The sequence below is a fragment of the Anas acuta genome, chromosome Z, assembly GCF_963932015.1.
Source record: "Anas acuta chromosome Z, bAnaAcu1.1, whole genome shotgun sequence".
NCBI classification, from domain to species: domain Eukaryota; kingdom Metazoa; phylum Chordata; class Aves; order Anseriformes; family Anatidae; genus Anas; species Anas acuta.
In genome coordinates, this window is record NC_089017.1 from 29,814,981 (window position 1) to 29,833,184 (window position 18,204).

An 18,204-nucleotide genomic window follows, 5' to 3' on the forward strand; every position below is an offset into this window, starting at 1 on the left:
CGGATGAAGTCACTTTTTGAAAGGTTTTCTGTGCTTAATTTGTTGTTTGTTAAATATAACTGTATTCTGTTTTAGTACTGAGAATCTTTATTGAACTAAACTTTATGTTCATACACATGCTTGTCACTTATTAGAGGTTTGGTAGTCTACCATCCCAACATGACTGTTCTTCAAAGTGTTAAATTTTAAGAAAATTAATAGAAAATTGCCTGTTGAATAGAATGTTTTGGTAGCTGCAGTTTGGAATTTTGAGGTGAAAGAAGATGACACTATTATGACTTATTTTCTTAAGGTAGAATAGCTTTGAAAAAATGAAGGTGTTTCTTTTAAGTACCTGAACTTGATCTAGGAATATGACCAGTTTGCATATAAAAGAATGACAGTATATTTATGCAGATTTTGTCATTTGCAAGACTAGTTTTTAAGTGTAATAAGAAGGTAGCTGTAATAAGAAGGATGCAACTCAAGATATCTTCTGAAAATACTCTGCAGGCATATTTTTGTAACATACTGCTTATTTAAAGGAGCATTGTTGCCAGTTTTCTGAAACAAATTTTATTTTCTAGCTGTCTAACTGTAAAATCCAGATTGTCAAATTACGGTGTGAAGTTGAGAAAGGAGAGGCAGTGCGACAAAGTCTGGAGTATGAATTGGCAGTTGCCAGAAAAGATGCTCATTTGAGAATGCGTGATGCAGAAGAGGAGTTAAGTGATGTAAAAACCAGGCTTGTGGAGCTGCAAGGTAAGTTTCAGAAGAGCAAATGCTGATAAGCGGTGAAATCCGTTCCAGGTCGGGCAGACAGATGAGGTGCAGGAACTTGATTAAATTTTCTACTTATTGCTGTTTTTCTTTAATCTCTCTTAACTATCTGTTTTTGTAAGCCGGTATGCTTGTTGGTTCCTGTGTGAATTAAAACTAACCTACTAAGCCTATCATCCCTTTTTATTTTTTCTCCTTGTCTTCCATTTCTTTTGCTGCTGTCCTTGTACAGAATTTTAATCGTGGTTAACCCATGTCTAACCTGTCCTGGTTGTTGCAATGTCCAGCAGTTCTGAATTTCCATTTTGGGAAAAAAAAAATCCACTCCATTTCATTTGTTTGCACTATTTCCAACAACTTTTTTCCAGCACTTCTCATCATGCAGCTTCTGTCTTTCATCTCTTCAAAGGCTCCAAGTATTTAATTATTCATGTCTAGTTCCTATTCTTCTCATCCTCCTCGTTTCTCTTTTTATAGGTAATAGAACATGTATGTTGTGGAGTTATTCTATTCTGCAGAAGGGGGTATGACATTAGTATGTGAAGGGGAAGGTTTTTACCTAGACATTTTTTCCTACTAGAGTTATATTCAGAAATTCAGATTTCCTTGATCCTCCTCAACAGATTATGTGAAATTTCTCATTCTTACAAGTTAGTGAGGTCCATCTTTAATTAACTAAGTGAGAATAGAATCCTAGAATCATAGAATATCCCGAGTTCAAAGGGACTCATAAGGATCATTGAGTCCAACTCCAGCCTCCACACAGGTCTACCCAAAATTTCAGACCATGTGACTAAGTGCACAGTCCAATCGCTTCTTAAATTCAGACAGGCTTGGTGCCATGACTACATCCCTGGGGAGCCTGTTCCAGTGTGCGACAACCATCTCGGTGAAGAACCTCTTTCTGATGTCCAGCCTAAACCTCCCCTGCCTCAGTTTAACACTGTTCCTGTGGGTCCTATTGTTGGTCACTAAAGAGAATAGATCAGCGCCTTCCCCTCCACTGCCCCTTGTGAGGAAGCTGTACGCTGTGATGAGGTCTTCCCTCAGCCTCCTCTTTTCCAGGCTGAACAGGCCCAGTGACCTCAGCCACTCCTCATATGTCTTCTCCTCTAGGGCCTCTGCCATCGTAGTAGCTCGTCTCTGGACACTCTCCAATAGTTTCACGTCCTTTCTGTACTGTGGTGCCCAGAACTGCGCACAGTACTTGAGGTGAGGCAATATAATATTACACCTTTTTAACCTAGTACATGAGGTACTTGCCGAGGTGATCGGCTCCGGGGTAGACATGTTCTGCAGCGGAGCGGGGAACTGGGACAGGCAGGGCTTTTTGCGGCATCGAGGCCACTTGGGGCAGGTGTGGGAGCCGCCAGGGCTTGGCAGCCCTCGAGAGGGAGGTGAACGAGTCATAGGTGGAGCTGGCAGTGCCCCCTCCCCAGCCATTCAAAAGCAACCCCTAGGGGTGGGCAAACAGGGTGGGGCGCGGCAGTTTGCACTCAGGCAGGGCAGAGCGATCCCCCCGCCCATCAGAACAACTCATCTAATGGCCGTCTTCCACTAGCTAGGCTGCAGTGGTCTACACCAAGCACAGTGCTCTCCCTAGAAAGTCAGTAACCACCCAGACTGACTGCCCGCTCAAAAATGCAGCAGTTTGAGCTCTGGATGCACGGAGTGCCTGAGCCCGTTGCCGCCCTCTGAGGGCAGCAGAGACACCATGTGTGTGAGGTGCGAGCAGGTGGGTGACCTGGTCGGCCTGGTGGCAGAGCTCAGGGAGGAGGTGGAGAGGCTGAGGGCCATCAGGGAGTGTGAGCAGGAGATAGACTGGTGGAGCAACTCCCTTCAGGGCCTGAAGGAGGGGTACCAGGGTGAGACACCCCAAATGGGGTGGACCCCCTGCCCTGTCACAGCTGGGCAGAGAGAGGGGACCTGGGAGTTGGGGAGAAATGGAGACAGGTCCCTGCTTGACCTTGCAAGCAGTGCCCCCTCCTACTGGCCCTACCAGCCCCATCTTCCCAGGTGCCCTTACACAACAGGTTTGAGGCCCTGGAACTTGAGAGACTGGTGGGTGAGGAAGAGGTAGAAAGTCTACCCAGGAGGATGCCTAGGGCGAGGAAGTCAACTCCACGCCTCAAGACTGCCACCACCAAGACAGAAAGAAGGGTGATTGTTGTAGGCGACTCCCTTCTCAGGGGAACAGAGGGCCCTATTTGTCAGCCTGACCCTACCCGTAGGGAAGTCTGCTGCCTCCCTGGGGCCAGGGTCAGGGATGTTGCCAGAAAGCTTCTCAACCTGGTTTGCCCCTCTGATTACTATCCTCTTTTGATAGTCCAGGCTGGCAGTGACAATATTAAAGAGAAAAGCCTGAAGGCCATCAAATGAGACTTTAGGGGACTGGGACGGTTAGTGGATGGAGCGGGAGTACAGGTGGTGTTTTCGTCCATCCCTACGGTGGCAGAGAGGGGTACAGAGAGGACACGGAAAGCCCACCTGATCACACGTGGGCTCAGAGGCTGGTGCCAACAGAATTTTTTTTTTTTGACCATTGGGCACTTTACTTGGCACCCAGCCTGATGGCCGCAGACGGGTCCCTATCTCTAAGGGGAAAACAGATCCTAGGCCAGGAGCTGGCGGGGCTCATTGAGAGGGCTTTAAACTAGGTAAGAAGTGGGATGGGGCTGAAATAAGGCTTGTTGGAAGTGTGCCAGGGGGCACAATGACAAGGCTGGGGTAGAAGGCAATGGCCCAACTGAAGTGCATCTACACCAATGCATGCAGCATGGGTAACAAACAGGAGGAGCTGGAAGCCATCGGCAGGCTACGACTTGGTTGCCATCACGGAAATGTGGTGGGACCACTCCCATGACTGGAGTGCTGCAGTGACAGGCTATAGGCTCTTCAGAAGGGACAGGCAGCACAGAAGGGGTGGTGGTGTGGCTCTCTATATCAGAGAGAGTGTTGATGTTGAGGAACTTGAGGCTGGGAATGATAAGGTTGAGTCCCTGTGGGTTAGGATCGGCGAGAAGGCCAACAAGGTAAGCATCCTGGTGGGGGTCTGTTATAGACCGCCGAACCAGGATGAGGAGACTGATGAGGAGTTCTACAGGCAGCTGGCAGAAGTTGTGAAATCGTCAGCACTTGTTCTTGTGGGGGACTTCAACTTCCCAGATATATCCTGGAAGCACAACACAGCCCAGAGAAGGCAGTCTAGGAAGTTTCTGGAGAGCATGGAAGATAGCTTCCTGACGCAGCTGGTTATTGAGCCTACCAGGGGAGGTGCCCCGCTAGACCTTCTGTTCACAAACAGAGAAGGACTGGTGGAGGATGTGGTGGTTGGAAACTGTCTTGGGCAGAATGACTATGAAATGGTAGCGTTCTCTATTTTTGGCGAAGTCAGGAGTGGGATCAATAAAACCATTATATTGGACTTCTGGAGGGCCAACTTTGAGCTGCTCAGGACACTGGTTGGCAGAGTCCCTTGGGAGGCGGTTCTGAAGGGCAGAGGAGTCCAGGAAGGCTTGGCGCTCTTCAAGAAGGAAATCTTAATGGCTGAGGAGCGGTCTGTCCCCACGTGCCCAAAGATGAGCTGGTGCAGAAGAAGACCGGCCTGGCTGAACAGAGAGTTGTGGCTAGAGCTTAGGAGAAAAAAGAGGGTTTACAATCTTTGGAAAAGAGGGTGGGCCCTGCCTGGCCTGATCCCCCACTCCGCTGCAGAGCGCATCTGCCCCAGAGCCGATCGCCTCGGCAAGTGGCGGTGAAATGGTGGTGGCGCCCGATTTAAATAGCCCGCCGCTGGCACTGCTGGCTCTGCCTACTCCTCGTCAGCCTCCGTCATGAGGGCTGCTGGGTCCTGGCGGCTCCCTCAAGTAGGCTTGATGCCGGAAAAATTAGAAAGGCCAAAGCTCATCTGCAGCTCAATCTGGCTACTGCCATTAAAGACAACAAAAAATGTTTTTATAAATACATCAACACAAAAAGGAAGACTAAGGAGAATCTCCATCCTTCACTGGATGTGCGGGGAAACTTAGTTATAAGAGATGAGGAAAAGGCTGAGGTGCTTAATGCCTTCTTTGCCTCAGTTTTTAGCAGCAAAACCAGTTGTTCTCTGGATACTCAGTACCCTGAGCTGGTGGAAGCGGATGGGGAGCAGGGTGTGGCCCTCATAATCCATGAGGAAATGGTTGGTGACCTGCTATGGCACTTGGATGTACGCAAGTCGATGGGGCCAGATGGGATCCACCCGAGGGTACTGAGAGAACTGGCAGAGGAGCTGGCCAAGCCTCTTTCCATCATTTATCGGTAGTCCTGGCTATTAGGGGAGGTCGAAATTAACTGGCGGCTAGCAAACGTGACGCCCATCTACAAGAAAGGCCAGAGGGTAGACCTGGGGAACTATAGGCCTGTCAGTTTGACCTCAGTGCCAGGGAAGCTCATGGAGCAGATTCTCTTGAGAGTCATCGTGCGGCACTTGCAGGGCAAGCAGGCGATCAGGCCCAGTCAGCATGGGTTTATGAAAGGCAGGTCCTGCTTGATGAACCTGATCTCCTTCTATGACAAAGTGACACGCTTAGTGGATGAGGGAAAGGCTGTGGATGTGGTCTACCTTGACTTCAGCAAGGCTTTTGACACCGTTTCCCACAGCATTCTCCTCAAGAAACCGTCTGCTCATGGCTTAGACTGGTGTATGCTTCGTTGGGTTAGAAACTGGCTGGATAGTTGGGCCCAAAGAGCTGTGGTGAATGGAGTCAAATCCAGCTGGAGGCCGGTCACTAGTGGCATCCCTCAGGGCTCGGTGCTGGTGCTGGTCCTCTTTAATATCTTTATTGATGATTTGGATGAGGGGATCGAGTGCACCCTCAGTTAGTTCACAGATTACACCAAGTTAGGTGCGTGTGTCGATCTGCTTGAGGGTAGGAAGGCTCTGCAGGAGGATCTGGATAGGCTGCACCGATGGGCTGAGGTCAACTGCATGAAGTTCAACAAGGCCAAGTGCCGGGTCCTGCACCTGGGGCACAATAACCCCAAGCAGAGCTACAGGCTGGGAGAGGAGTGGTTGGAAAGCTGCCTGGCAGAGAAGGACCTGGGAGTGATGGTGGACAGTCGGCTGAATATGAGCCAGCAGTGTGCTCAGGTGGCCAAGAAGGCCAACAGCATCCTGGCTTGTGTAAGAAACAGTGTGGCCAGCAGGGCTAGGGAGGTGATCGTCCCCCTGTACTCAGTTCTGGTGAGGCCGCACCTCGAGTACTGTATTCAGTTTTGGGCCCCTCGCTACAAGAAGGACATCGAGGTGCTCGAAGAGAGTCCAGAGAAGGGCAACGAAGCTGGTGAGGGGCCTGGAGAACAAGTCCTACGAGGAGAGGCTGAGGGAGCTGGGCTTGTTCAGCCTGGAGAAGAGGAGGCTCAGGGGCGACCTTATCGCTCTCTACAGGTACCTTAAATGAGGCTGTAGCGAGGTGGGGGTTGGTCTGTTCTCCCACGTACCTGGTGACAGGATGAGGGGGAACGGGCTCAAATTGTGCCAGGGGAGGTTTAAGTTGGATATTAGGAAGAACTTCTTTACTGAGAGATTTGTTAGGCATTGGAATGGGCTGCCCAGGGAAGTGGTGGAATCACCATCCCTGGAGGTCTTCAGAAGATGTTTAGATGTTGAGCTTAGGGATATGGTTTAGTGGAAGACTTGTTAGTGTTGGGTCAGAGGTTGGACTAAGTGATCTTGGAGGTCTCTTCCAACCTAGACGATTCTGTGATACAATTGTGAGTTTGCTGAATCTTTTATTTTCAGTGAAGAGTTCAGAGTGCTGCTAGTGTAGATCTTCTTCTTCCAAGGTGTGAAGGAGACTTGGAAACTTGGAAATGCATATTGTACCAGGTATTTCTAAGATAATTAGAAAGCTGAAGTTTTTACTCCCTTTTTTCCACTGCTTTGGAGAATAAAAGGGAAAGTAAAACAGAGTTTTTTGGGGATTGCAAAATGGAAGAAGGCTTTTTGAATACTTTTTTTAAGGATTCCCCTGCTACTGCAAGAAGTGTTATTTTCTTACATAAAGGAAGGCTGTCTTTCTTTACATGTCCATATTATTGCTAATTTGCATGACAGTTTTTGTTCTGCTTTAGAAGTGATCAGTATGCATGTGCATTTTAAAACAGTTAAAATCTCATGTTGTTATATACTTCATGATTTAGAAAAAGCTGTATTTGTTGGCTGCTACGGTGGGCATGGGGCTGTTGGTTACCTCTGCAGGAGGAGGTATGTTGTAGTCAGCTCCACAGCTGATGAACCCAGCAAGCATGAAAGTGTGCCCACCAGCAAGTATGTGGTACTTCTGTAGAAAAGTAGCCCAGAAAGGGTGGTAAATGCTGAGATGAAGCAAAAAGAAGAAAACAGAAACATCACCAGAGCAGCAGGAGGGAGAGGTGGCTAGAGAAGAAAGGAGAGGCAGGAACAGAGTAGGGCTGGGGCCAAAGCAGTAATGGCCTGAGCAGAGACAGAGGTAGGACTCAAAAGGGACTACCATTGGTGGAGGAACCACAGTGCATTGCCCCTGATCTCCTGCACTGCCCGTCACCTCAGCAGATGAACTGATTGCAATATGCAGTGAGAGGACTGGAGAGCAAAAAGGAGATCAGAGAGATTTTGCAGAAATGAGGGGTGTTTTCCGTGTGTGTCAGTATATTAGTTTGTTTCTCATGTTGGAAGAAACAGTGTTTAGTCATCTATTAATTGGCAGTGAATTAAATTGGTTGAAATTTAATCCCCAAACTGTTTTTTTTTCCTTTGCAACAGCCACTGAAGAAGTCAAATAATTATGAAGTTGCTTCACAGCTCTTTTGCTGTTTGTGTTTTACTGCTTGTTTTCCTTGGTCACTTGGAGCTTTATTCAGTTATTTGGTGCTGTGATGTAACCCCACCTGGCATTCTGTATACCAATGTGCAAAGCATGGGAAATAAACAGGATGAGCTTGAGATCTGTGTTCGGTCATAGGGCCACGATCTTGTTGCGATCACTGAGACGTGGTGGGACAGCTTGCACGACTGGAACGCAGTCATGGAGGGCTATGTCCTTTATAGGGAAGACAGGCTGGGGAAGTGAGGGGGTGGGGTTGCCCTTTATGTGAGGGAGCAATTAGAGTGTACCCAGCTCCAGCTGGGGGAGGGTGAAGGACAAGTGGAGAGCTTGTGGGTAAGAATTAAGGGATGGGCTGGTATGGGGGACACTGCTGTGGGGCTGTACTACAGGTCACCAGATCAGGAGGAGGAGGTCAATGAGGCCTTCTACAAGCAGCTGGAAGTAGCCTCACAGTCCCAGGCACTGGTTCTCATGGGGGACTTAAATTATCCAAACATCTTTTGGGTAAGCAACTCAGCCAGGCATGTGCAGTCCGAACGGTTCCTACGATGTGTTGAAGATAATTTTCTGACGCAGGTGGTGGAGGAGCCGACGAGGCAGGGGGTAGTTCTGGACCTTATCCTTACCAACAGGGATGGGCTTGTTAGGGATGTGAAGGTCGGGGGCAGCTTGGGATGCAGCGACCATGAGATGGTGGAGTTCCAGATGGAACTTGGTGGAAGAAGTAAGGCTAAAAGCAGCATTGCTACCCTGGACTTTCGGAGAGCCAACTTTGACCTCTTCCGGGACCTGCTTGGGAGTATCTCATGGGATAGGTTGCTAGAAGGCAAGGGTGCATGTGGGAGCTGGGCTACATTTAAACAGCACTTCTTGCAAGCTAAGAGTAAGAAAATCAGGGAAGGGGGGCAGGAAACCTGCGTGGATGAGCAAGGATCTCATTGGCAAGATCAAAAGGACGAGGAAGGTTTATGAAATGCATAAAAAGGGCCTGTCCTCTTGGGAGGAGTACAGATGTGTTGTCAGGGCCTGCAGGGACGTGACGAGGAAGGCTAAAGCCCACTAGAGATGAGGCTTGCAAAAGAGATAAAGGATAATATTTATTTATTTTTTTTAATATGTAAATGGTAAAAGGAAGACTAGGGATAATGTGGGTCCCTTGCTGAACGAGGGGGGTGTCCTGGTAATGGGAGACGCTGAGAAGGCAGAGATACTGAATGCCTTCTTTGCTGCAGTCTTTGCTTCAAGGACTCCCCCCAGGACTCCTGTACACTGGGAGGGAGGAGAAAGAGTCCGGGAAATGGAGAGCTCCCCCCTTGTTGACAAGGGAGTGGTTTGGGAGCATCTGAATGGGATCAATGCACACAAATTCATTGGCCCCGATGGGATGCATCCATGTGTGCTAAGGGAGTTGGCAGAGGTGATTGCCAAACCACTCTCTATCATCTTTGAAAGGTCCTGGAGAACGGGTGAGGTACATGAAGACTGGAGGATAGCCAGTGTCACTCCAGTCTTCAAGAAGGGGTCTGTGCTGGGTTTTGTCTTGTTCAACATCTTCATCGACGACCTTGATGAGGGAATAGTGTCTGCCCTCGGCAAGTACACCGATGACACAAAGCTGGGAGGAGTGGCTGACACGCCAGAAGGCTGTGCTGCCATTCAGCGAGACCTGGACCAGCTGGAGAGATGGGCAGGAAGAAACCGAGTGAGATTTAATAAGAGCAAGTGTAGAGTCCTGCACCTGGGAAGGAACAAAAGCATGTATCAGTACAGGCTGGGGGATGACCTGCTGGAGAGGAGCTCTGAGGAGAAGGACCTGGGGGTCCTGGTGTACGACAGGTTGGCCATGAGCCAGCACCGTGCCCTGGTGGCCAAGAAGGCCAATGGGATCCTGGCGTGCATTAAAAGGAGCGTGGCCAGCAGGTCACGGGGGGTGATCCTCCCCCTCTAGTCTGCCCTGGTCAGGCCTCACCTGGAGTACTGTGTCCAGTTCTGGGCTCCCTGGTACAAAAAGACAGGGATCTCCTGGAAAGAGTCCAGCAGAGGGCCACAAAGATGATATAGGGCCTGGAGCATCTTCCCTATGAAGAAAGGCTGAGAGACCTGGGTCTGTTCAGCCTGGAGAAGAGAAGACTGAGAGGGGATCTCATCAATGTGTATAAATACCTGAGGTGTGGGAGACAGAGGGATTTGGCCAACCTCTTTTCAGTGGTTTATGGGGACAGGACAAGGAGTAATGGCCACAAGATGGAGCGCAGGAAGTTCTGCAGTGACATGCAAAAGAACTTCTTCACGGTGAGGGTGACGGAGCACTGGAACAGGCTGCCCAGGGAGGTTGTGGAGTCTCCTTCCCTGGAGATATTCAAGGCCCATCTGGACGCCTAGCTGGGCAGCCTGCTCTGAGGAACCTGCTTTGGCAGGGGGTTGGACCCGATGATCTTCTGAGGTCCCTTCCAACCCCTACACTTCTGTGGTTCTGTGATTTAGATTTTTTAGATTTTTTAGCAGCTTGGACAGAAGGGCTTGTTTGTGGCCTATAGCCCTCCTCAGTATTTCCTCCAAATTGTTTTTCTGCTGTTCTCAGTGAGTCTTGATTTTCTGCCATCTTGCAGTCCTTTCTCATTGTTTTGTCCACTGATTCTCTGTCTTGTCTTAATGTGCCTCTTTTGTTCGTTTTGCTCTTCTTCAGGTGGGAAGAATTTTCAGAAAACTCATATGAATTTGAAATAAAAACCTGTTAGAAAGTGGTGATCACTGAAATGCCAGTGCATTTAGTTGTGTTCGTAGAAGTGAGAACCTGATAGAAAATACTTCCATCCAAAAGCCAGCTTGTGAAATACAACAATGTTCCTAGTCAAACTATTAATAGGGATAGGTAATGAAGGTTTCTACAGCATTTAAGGTTTTGCAGAAGAGCATATACAATATTCCCCTATCTCAGGGCATTTGCAGGGTTGAAGGTTTAAATCTTTGGGGCAGCATGAAGTTTCATTGGAAAAGCCAAGCCTTTTTTCACTAGCCTAACCTGCTTTGGGTTGTAGAATCATTGAATGGCTTGGGCTGGAATGGAGTTTAAACACCATCTGGATCCATCCCTGCCCATATGGCAGGGACACCACCCTCTAGACCAGGTTTCTCAAAACCCCATTGAACGTCCCTCCAGGGACAGGGCATCCACAGCTTCTGGGCAACCTGTTCCAGTGCCTCGCCACCCTCTGAGTGAAGGATTTCTTCCTACCATCTGATCTAAATCTCCCCTCTTTTAGTTTTAAATCTCCCCTCTCCTAGTTTAAAGCCATTACCCATCGTCCTATTACAACACTCTGACAGAGTCCCTCCCTCCCCAGCTTTCCTGTAGGCCCCATTTAAATACTGGAAGCTGCAACAAGATCTCCCTGTAGCCTTCTCTTCTCCACACTAAACAATCCCAACTCAACATGTCTTCACAGGAGAGGTGCTCCAGCCCTTCAGTCATCTCCGTGGCCCTCCTCTGGACCTGTTCTAATAGGTCCATGTCCTTCTTATGTTGGGAGCCCCAGAGCTGAATGCAGTGCTCCAGGTGGGGTCTCAAGAGCAGAGCAGAGGGGGAGAATCACTTCCTTCAGCCTGCTTGCCAAGCTTCTATTGATGCAGCCCAGGATATGGTTTGCCGGTTTGTGTTCAGTTTTTTATCCACCACTGCCCCGAGTCCTTCTCTGCGTGGCTGCTGTCTACCTACTCATCACCCAGCCTGTATTCACGCCTAGGATTGCCCTGACTCAGGTGCAGGACATTGGACTTGGCCTTGTTGAACTTCATAAGGCTCATATAGGCCCAGCACCCAAGGCCATCTATGTTCTTCTGAATGTCATCTTTTTCTTCCAGCATCTCAACAGCATCACTCAGCATGGTTTTCTTATAGCTCCTTTTATTAGGCAGGTGCATGCCTTTAAAGTCTTTAATTGTCTTTAACTGAGCTCAAAGTTAAATGCTAGAGACCAGCATCTATCAGATAGAAATATGGAAATTAGCTGGCCAAGTACTGTAGAAATCTGAAATTGTCCTCTGTGTTATAAACACCTCACTTGAAAGAGTTATCTCAGGTTTTTAGTCTTTTACGAGAGGAGAAGGGTTTCAGTTTATAAAAACCTCTGAGGCATCCTTATGTCCTTGTGTGAAAAGTACTACAGAAACTCAAAATTTTATTGTTTCATTATTGAGGAAGTGGTGTTCTCCAGTGCTCAAAATGTTAATGTTCTCATGTTCCACAGAATATCACAATACACAGATAAACCAGCATATGTTATACTTTTTTCTTCTGAACATGCTTAGCAGTAGTACTTGTCTTTCTCTTTTTCTGTAAACAATAGCATCGAATGAAAAACTTCAGCAGAAAGTGGTAGAGACTGAGAAAGCATTTCATATTGCTCAACAAAAGTGGAAAGAACAACAGCAAAGACTTGCAAATGAAAAGGATGATATTCTCAGAAAATGCAAGGATGAATATGAATTGCTTCTTAAGGAGAGAACCAAACTGGAAAGTGTTTTGCAGGTATGGTGTATTAATAGTTGGAAAGATGAATTGCATTAGATGATACTTGGAACTTTTTTTGGTGAACAAGTCTATGTGGTGTGTTGGGTTTTCTTCTGGTAGAGGAAAAAACGAGTCTCACAAATAGATAAATATTGCAGCATGTTTCTGAAGAATATATAAAGCTGTATAAAGTTATGCTTACTGTTTTGCAGTCTTGCTTGCTTTGATGGAACGCGTTATAGCTGGCTTAATGTTAGAAACTAAACCAAGCTACCAGTGTACTATGGTGTTGAGGCCCACTTGTACTGTGGTTCACAGCTGAGGCAGCAGAATCAGGGAAGCCCAAGACCCAGTTCATGAGTCCATTTCCCTTTTGACTTCCCTAGCCTGATGCACAGTAGCCTCTAAACATGAATATCACTTGTATAGTAAGGAGACAAAACAGTGTTGTGGAACCCACTGTGGTGACAGGATTCTTAAGTGACGTTTGGCCCAGGGTTGAAAGAGGGACATTGTATTCTGTGTCAGGGGATGCGTATGCAGAAGTAAAGGTGGTCTGCAGAGGCAGGTATTTGGTTTGTAAATGTAGTAAAGCTAGAAAATTGTTCACTCCAAAGGTAAACTGTTTTAAGTTTTAAAGATGTTTCCAAGATATTCCAAGCTATGAAATGAAAACTAGATGAAGTTTAATATTGGTTGTAGTACATACAAAGAAGTGAGATTCTGAGTAGGTACACAAATCCCATTTGGAAAAGCTGCACTTCAAGAGCTGTAACTGTGAACTTGGCTATGAACATCCTAAGGTAAGCATGGAAATGAAGTCAGGTTAACCTATTGAAATGTGTCCCTCAGATATGTCACCATAGATTCAAATAATATCCTGAGTTGGAAGGGACCCGCAAGGATCATTGACTACAGTACTTGAGTCTACACAGGACCACCTAAAAATCAGGCCATGTGTCTTGAGAGCGTTGTCCAAACACTTCTTGAACTCCAGCAGGCTCAGTGCCTTGACTGCTACCCTGGGCAGCCTGTCCCAGTGCCCAACCACCCTCTGGGTGCAGACCCTTTCCCTAATCCCCAGCCTGACCCTCCCCTGTCCCAGCTCCACGCTGTTCCCTCGGGTCCTGTCGCTGTCCCCAGAGAGCAGAGCTCAGCGCCTGCCCCTCCGCTCCCCTCCTGAGGGAGCTGCAGGCCACGATGAGGCTCAGGGCTGAGCAAACCAAGGGACCTCAGCTGCACCTCATACGTCTTGCCCTCTAGGCCCTTCACCATCTTTAGATGCTTTCTAATAATTTAATTTAATTTACACACTGTGTTGCGTAAATTGCACTTACTCAACGTGAGGCTGCACCAGCACAGAGCACGGAAGGACAATCCCTTCCCTTGACCAGCTAGCGATGCTGTGCCTGATGCACCCCAGGGCACAGTGGCCCTTCTGGCTGCCAGGGCACACTGCTGGCTCATGTTCAACATTGACAAGAACTCCCAGATCCCTTCCTGTGGGGCTGTTCCCCAACCTCTGGTCCCCCCAGACTGTGCGTACAGCCAGGGTTGCCACGTGTCAGGTGCAGAATCTGGCATTTGCTCTTGTTGAATTTCATGCAGTTGGTGATTGCCCAGCCCTCTCATTTGTCAACATCTCTGTAAAGCCTCTCTACCCTCAAGGGAGTCAACAACTCCCCTGAGTTTCACATCATCAGCCAACTTAATTAGCAGACCTTTAAGTCCTGGTTCCAAGTCATTTATGAAAACATTAAAGAGAAGAGGCTAAAATGGAGCCCTGCAAAACCCCACCAGTGACTGGGCACCAGTCTGACCTCACCCCATTTACTAAATAAACCCTTTGAGCCTGACCCATCAACCAGTTGTTCACCCATCATATTATGTGTTTGTCGAGTTGTGTGCTGGCTGGACATTTTTCCCAGAAGGATACTTTGAAATACAGTATTGAAAACTATGCTGAAATCCAAAAAGTTTACATGAACCGGAGGGAAAGTAATCCCTCTTATTTCTAACAGGTTCTGTAGTGTGCTTTATAGTGCGTGCTTTGTATGCCATCTGTTCCATAATAGAAGAAAGCTTTGGAGTTCAACAATAAGTGCAATAGCATCACCCTGTGGTTAGCCAGAAGATAATATTCCTTCCCAGAAGCACTTCAGAGTTTTTTTCTTAAACTACTTGTGCAATTACATTGTTTATACACACATTTATATATATATATATATAAAATTAGTAAACTATTTTGCATCAGCAATTTTTTTATAGGCATATATATATATATATAGTAAGTGTGCATATATGCACACATAGATGTATATATAGTGAAATATAGAAACATAGTGAAATATGTTTGTCTTTGTACCTTTTAAGTGCAGGTGACCAAGGTGTTACTCTGGGAAAGTTTCATATGCATAGGAGTTGGAAAAGCTCCGAGACTTCTCTAAGATTCTGAAATCCTACAACTGATTTTGACATGTATAACTGGCTTGATGTATTCTAGTCAATTGCAGTCTGACTGATGTTAACTACTTTCCAGTATAAAATGATTTTAAGTTTTGATGTACTGTTTTCCAACAAACTAGTCATTACTTTCCTTGCACATGCTTTTCCCAGTTTATTTTTTTAAGTTCTGGAAGATGTACCTGAAGAGATAAATACCTCCATTTTTTCAGTGTGGGAAGAGTGTGAATAGTTATGTATTACATTATTATAATTTTTTTTTATGTCATTGGAGGAAACTCTTGTATTGCATTGATACAACAGGAGATGTTAGGGGATTAGTTTAAATATAGTTTGTTTCTGTGTGTATTGTTTTTACAATATTGTGGTTTGCTTTAGGTTCCCATTCTAAATTCACATGGTCCTTGTTAATTTTTCAGATGAAAAAAATCATACCATAGTGCCTGCACATTGTGATACACGGATTAATAATTTGTGTCAAGAAGATGGTTGATATTAATAAAGAAGGGGGAGATGTGGGAGTGTGGCCGTGGGGTTCAGCAAGCCCCATGGTTGGTAATAATATCAGAGTCTTAACGATGAGGCCATCAGGAATGTAAAAGAGTTTAGAGGGCACAAAGAAGGGTGATTCAGGAGACTCCATGCAGTCTGGGGTTGCTTGTTCTCCACCCAGTAAGGCATGGAAGTTGCTGGGTGTTTGCTGGATATTGGGCAAAGTTGCTTGAGCAATTAAAAGTTGCTTGAAAAGGACTGCTGTGGGGAGAAGGGTATGAGAGGGGAGCCTGTCCTCGAGATAAAAAAGGCAACAGGATGTAATGAAGTTATGTCATCACTAAAGAAGTAGGAAAAAGGAATGAATAGGGACAGGATAGCAGAACAGGGACCAGGACAGGAACAGGCACATTGGTCGCCTCATGAAGATAGGGTACATACATATGGGTACATACATATAGGTGTACTCGGGTTTAGTATGTAAAAGCAACGTTCTCTATATTTAGAAAGTTCAATGTTCGTGTGTGCGTGTTGGTAGAGTGTAGACTCCCCGTGCACCCAGTGCTGCTACTTGCGTTTTATAAATATTACTAAATTCAGATTGAGTTGTATCTTCAATTATAGCAACATGAAAGAAGAGAGGAAAATAAGCTTACATTTTCAGTTAGCAATTGGTAATACTTCGCATCTTAAGAGTAGTCATGATTCCCTTACTGTCATGTTTGAGTGGTCAAAACTCTCTGCCTTCAAACCAGAGGAACGTATAAAATCCCTTTCCAGACTTAGGAAGGGACTTGCATTTCTTTGATCTTCATGTATAAACATGGTTCTGTCAGACTTCAGTCTTCCAAAGAATCATTTTATATGAATAATTCATTTCTTCCTCCTTTTCCTCCCTGCTTGGGAGATGCCTTATGATTAGTAATTTCTAGGAACAAGAATATGTGATGTAAGCGTAATAGCAGAATTTGCAGACCAGCTGAATAGCTTTGGTTTATTTTTACAAAATGTCTCTTGCCATGATATTGAATAGGATTAAATGAGCAGGAAGACTTACTGTGATCTTTCTGCATTTTTCACAGGAAGCCATTTTAACAAATTGGGTCTCCAAAGGCTCTCCAACTAAATCGCTGGATTTATGGCTTGTTCCTGATCCCAGTTATGGGAAAGCTTATTCCTGTCCACTAGACCAAAGCTATTCTTTCTGAGACTTCTGGGATCTCCAGCTTAAGTATATGCTAGACTACTGGGGGTTCATTATTTGGCTACTTTCCTCCCAGCCAGGTGTGGTATGAATGTGGATTTTGCAGCTGTGACTCCACAGAGCTACTGAGTCCAGTAGCACTAGTAATTATCCCAGCCTGTAGCTTATCTCAACTTCTGAATTCAGAAATCAAAGTTGGGCATAGCTTGATTATTTTTTACTATTAAGAACTACCTAATAGTTCTTATACATAACTGTTTAACATAATTCAGTTTCTAAACAAAAGGGAGTCTTTCTAAGGTTAGCAAAACCAAAGAGTATTAGTCTATGGGAGTAACCCATAGACTGTTCTAAAAGCTCCAGTGGGGGCTCCTGCACAGGCTGCAGCGTGGAGATCTGCTCCATTTGGTACCCATGGGCTGCAGGGGGACAGCCTGCTCCACCAGGGGCCTCTCCACAGGCCCCAGGGGAACTGCTGCTGCCTGCCTGGAGCACATCCTGCCCTCCTTCTGTACTGACCCTGGGGTCTGCAGGGTTGCTTCTCATTCCTCTCTCCCAGCTGCTGTTGTGCAGCAGGTTTCTTTCTCCCTTTCTTCAATCTGCTCTCCAAGAGGCTCCACCAGTGTTGCTTGCTGGCTCAGCTCTGTCCAACAGCAGGTCCTTTTCGGAGCTGTTTGAACCTGGATCTGGTCTGATACGGGGCAGCTGCTGGGCTCTGCTCACAGAGGCCACTCCTGTGGCTCTCCAGCTACCAAAACCTTCCCACATAAACCCAATACACCACCTTGTCTGAGCGTGTGGTCTGAACGAAGACATTCTTGGTAGAACCCTTGTCACTGCAGAGAAGTATGGTGACCCAATGATTCTTTACTTTGTTGTAAGTTTTCTGTCAAAGGTGTTTTTAAATATTTTCTGCAACCAACTTTAAAGAATTGGTACTTGCAGGATAATAGGGGTCCTTAAAGGAGTAAGTGACATACAATTTTTAGCTGTGTTCTCTTATTTTTCCCCTGAAAGGCAGAAGTGTTTAAAGCATTGATTGCTAGGAAGTTAGAGCACTGCATTAAAGATGAAGTACAAAAGAAAATTCCTACAGGGAACATCAAAGCTCATCAACTCAAAACACTGATTATTGACCAACAAGGTAGACATTTGTGCCCTCAAAGAGATCTACAGGAAATCTATTGTCAGGTATTGCAAGCTGTGTATATTGGTCTAGGCAGAATTGCCTTCAGATGGAAAGTGCTATGTACTGGGAAGCGTGAATAGCCCTTTTAAAACAAAGATTTTTTTTTGCTTCAAAATACTTTCACAAGTTTTTGTTTGTTTGCTTGTTTTTGTTTGTTTCTTTCTTTTTGTGACATAGTGGCTTATTAACATAGGAATTATGAGATGAAAGGAAGAAGAGCAAGGCAAGCAATGATTTCTCTGTTTAAATAATTTGATTGGGTGTATTTACCCTCCATAAATTTGAAAAGGAAGCGCTTAGACTTCAGTTTACATTAAAGATGTAACTTTTAGTTACATCTTTTTACATTAAAGATGTAACTGTGCCCTGGAGATGGTTTTATCAGAGAATACTATCTATTAACGACAATCAATGAAGATATTTTAATTATTGCTTAATTTTTATTAGAATTACGTTAATGTACTGATCTCTCAATACTCTCTAGTGAGAAAACAACACATTCATGCCATAGAAGAAAGTCTTGTAGTACTTGTAAGTGTAGGTGTTTAATCAGTGATGAAGGAGTTTGTGATAAATGCTCTTGAATAGGAAGGTTTAAGCAAATAAGTGCAAGTCCACATGAATAATAATAAAAGAAAAAGCCTAAGTTAAACTGCAGCAGGTATGCTGTAGTCAGCTTGCATTTCACTGCCATCTAAAAAGTAAATTGCATGTATGCAAATGTCTGAAAGGGCCTATAGTG

General features: G+C 45.8%; 1 protein-coding gene across 13 annotated transcripts in view; it reads left to right on the plus strand.

Annotated features, from left to right (window-relative positions):
* CCDC171 (coiled-coil domain containing 171) overlaps positions 1-18,204 on the plus strand; it is a 172,573-nt gene that overhangs the window by 7,106 nt on the left and 147,263 nt on the right. For 12 of the 13 annotated variants that reach the window (XM_068666401.1, XM_068666408.1, XM_068666409.1 and 9 more), the window contains exons 4-5: positions 567-741; positions 11,951-12,132. In XM_068666401.1, the coding sequence (XP_068522502.1) occupies positions 567-741; positions 11,951-12,132 (357 nt within the window). Of the gene's footprint in view, positions 1-566; positions 742-7,946; positions 8,109-11,950; positions 12,133-18,204 lie in introns of those variants that run through there. The other variant, XM_068666413.1, reaches the window with a different exon arrangement.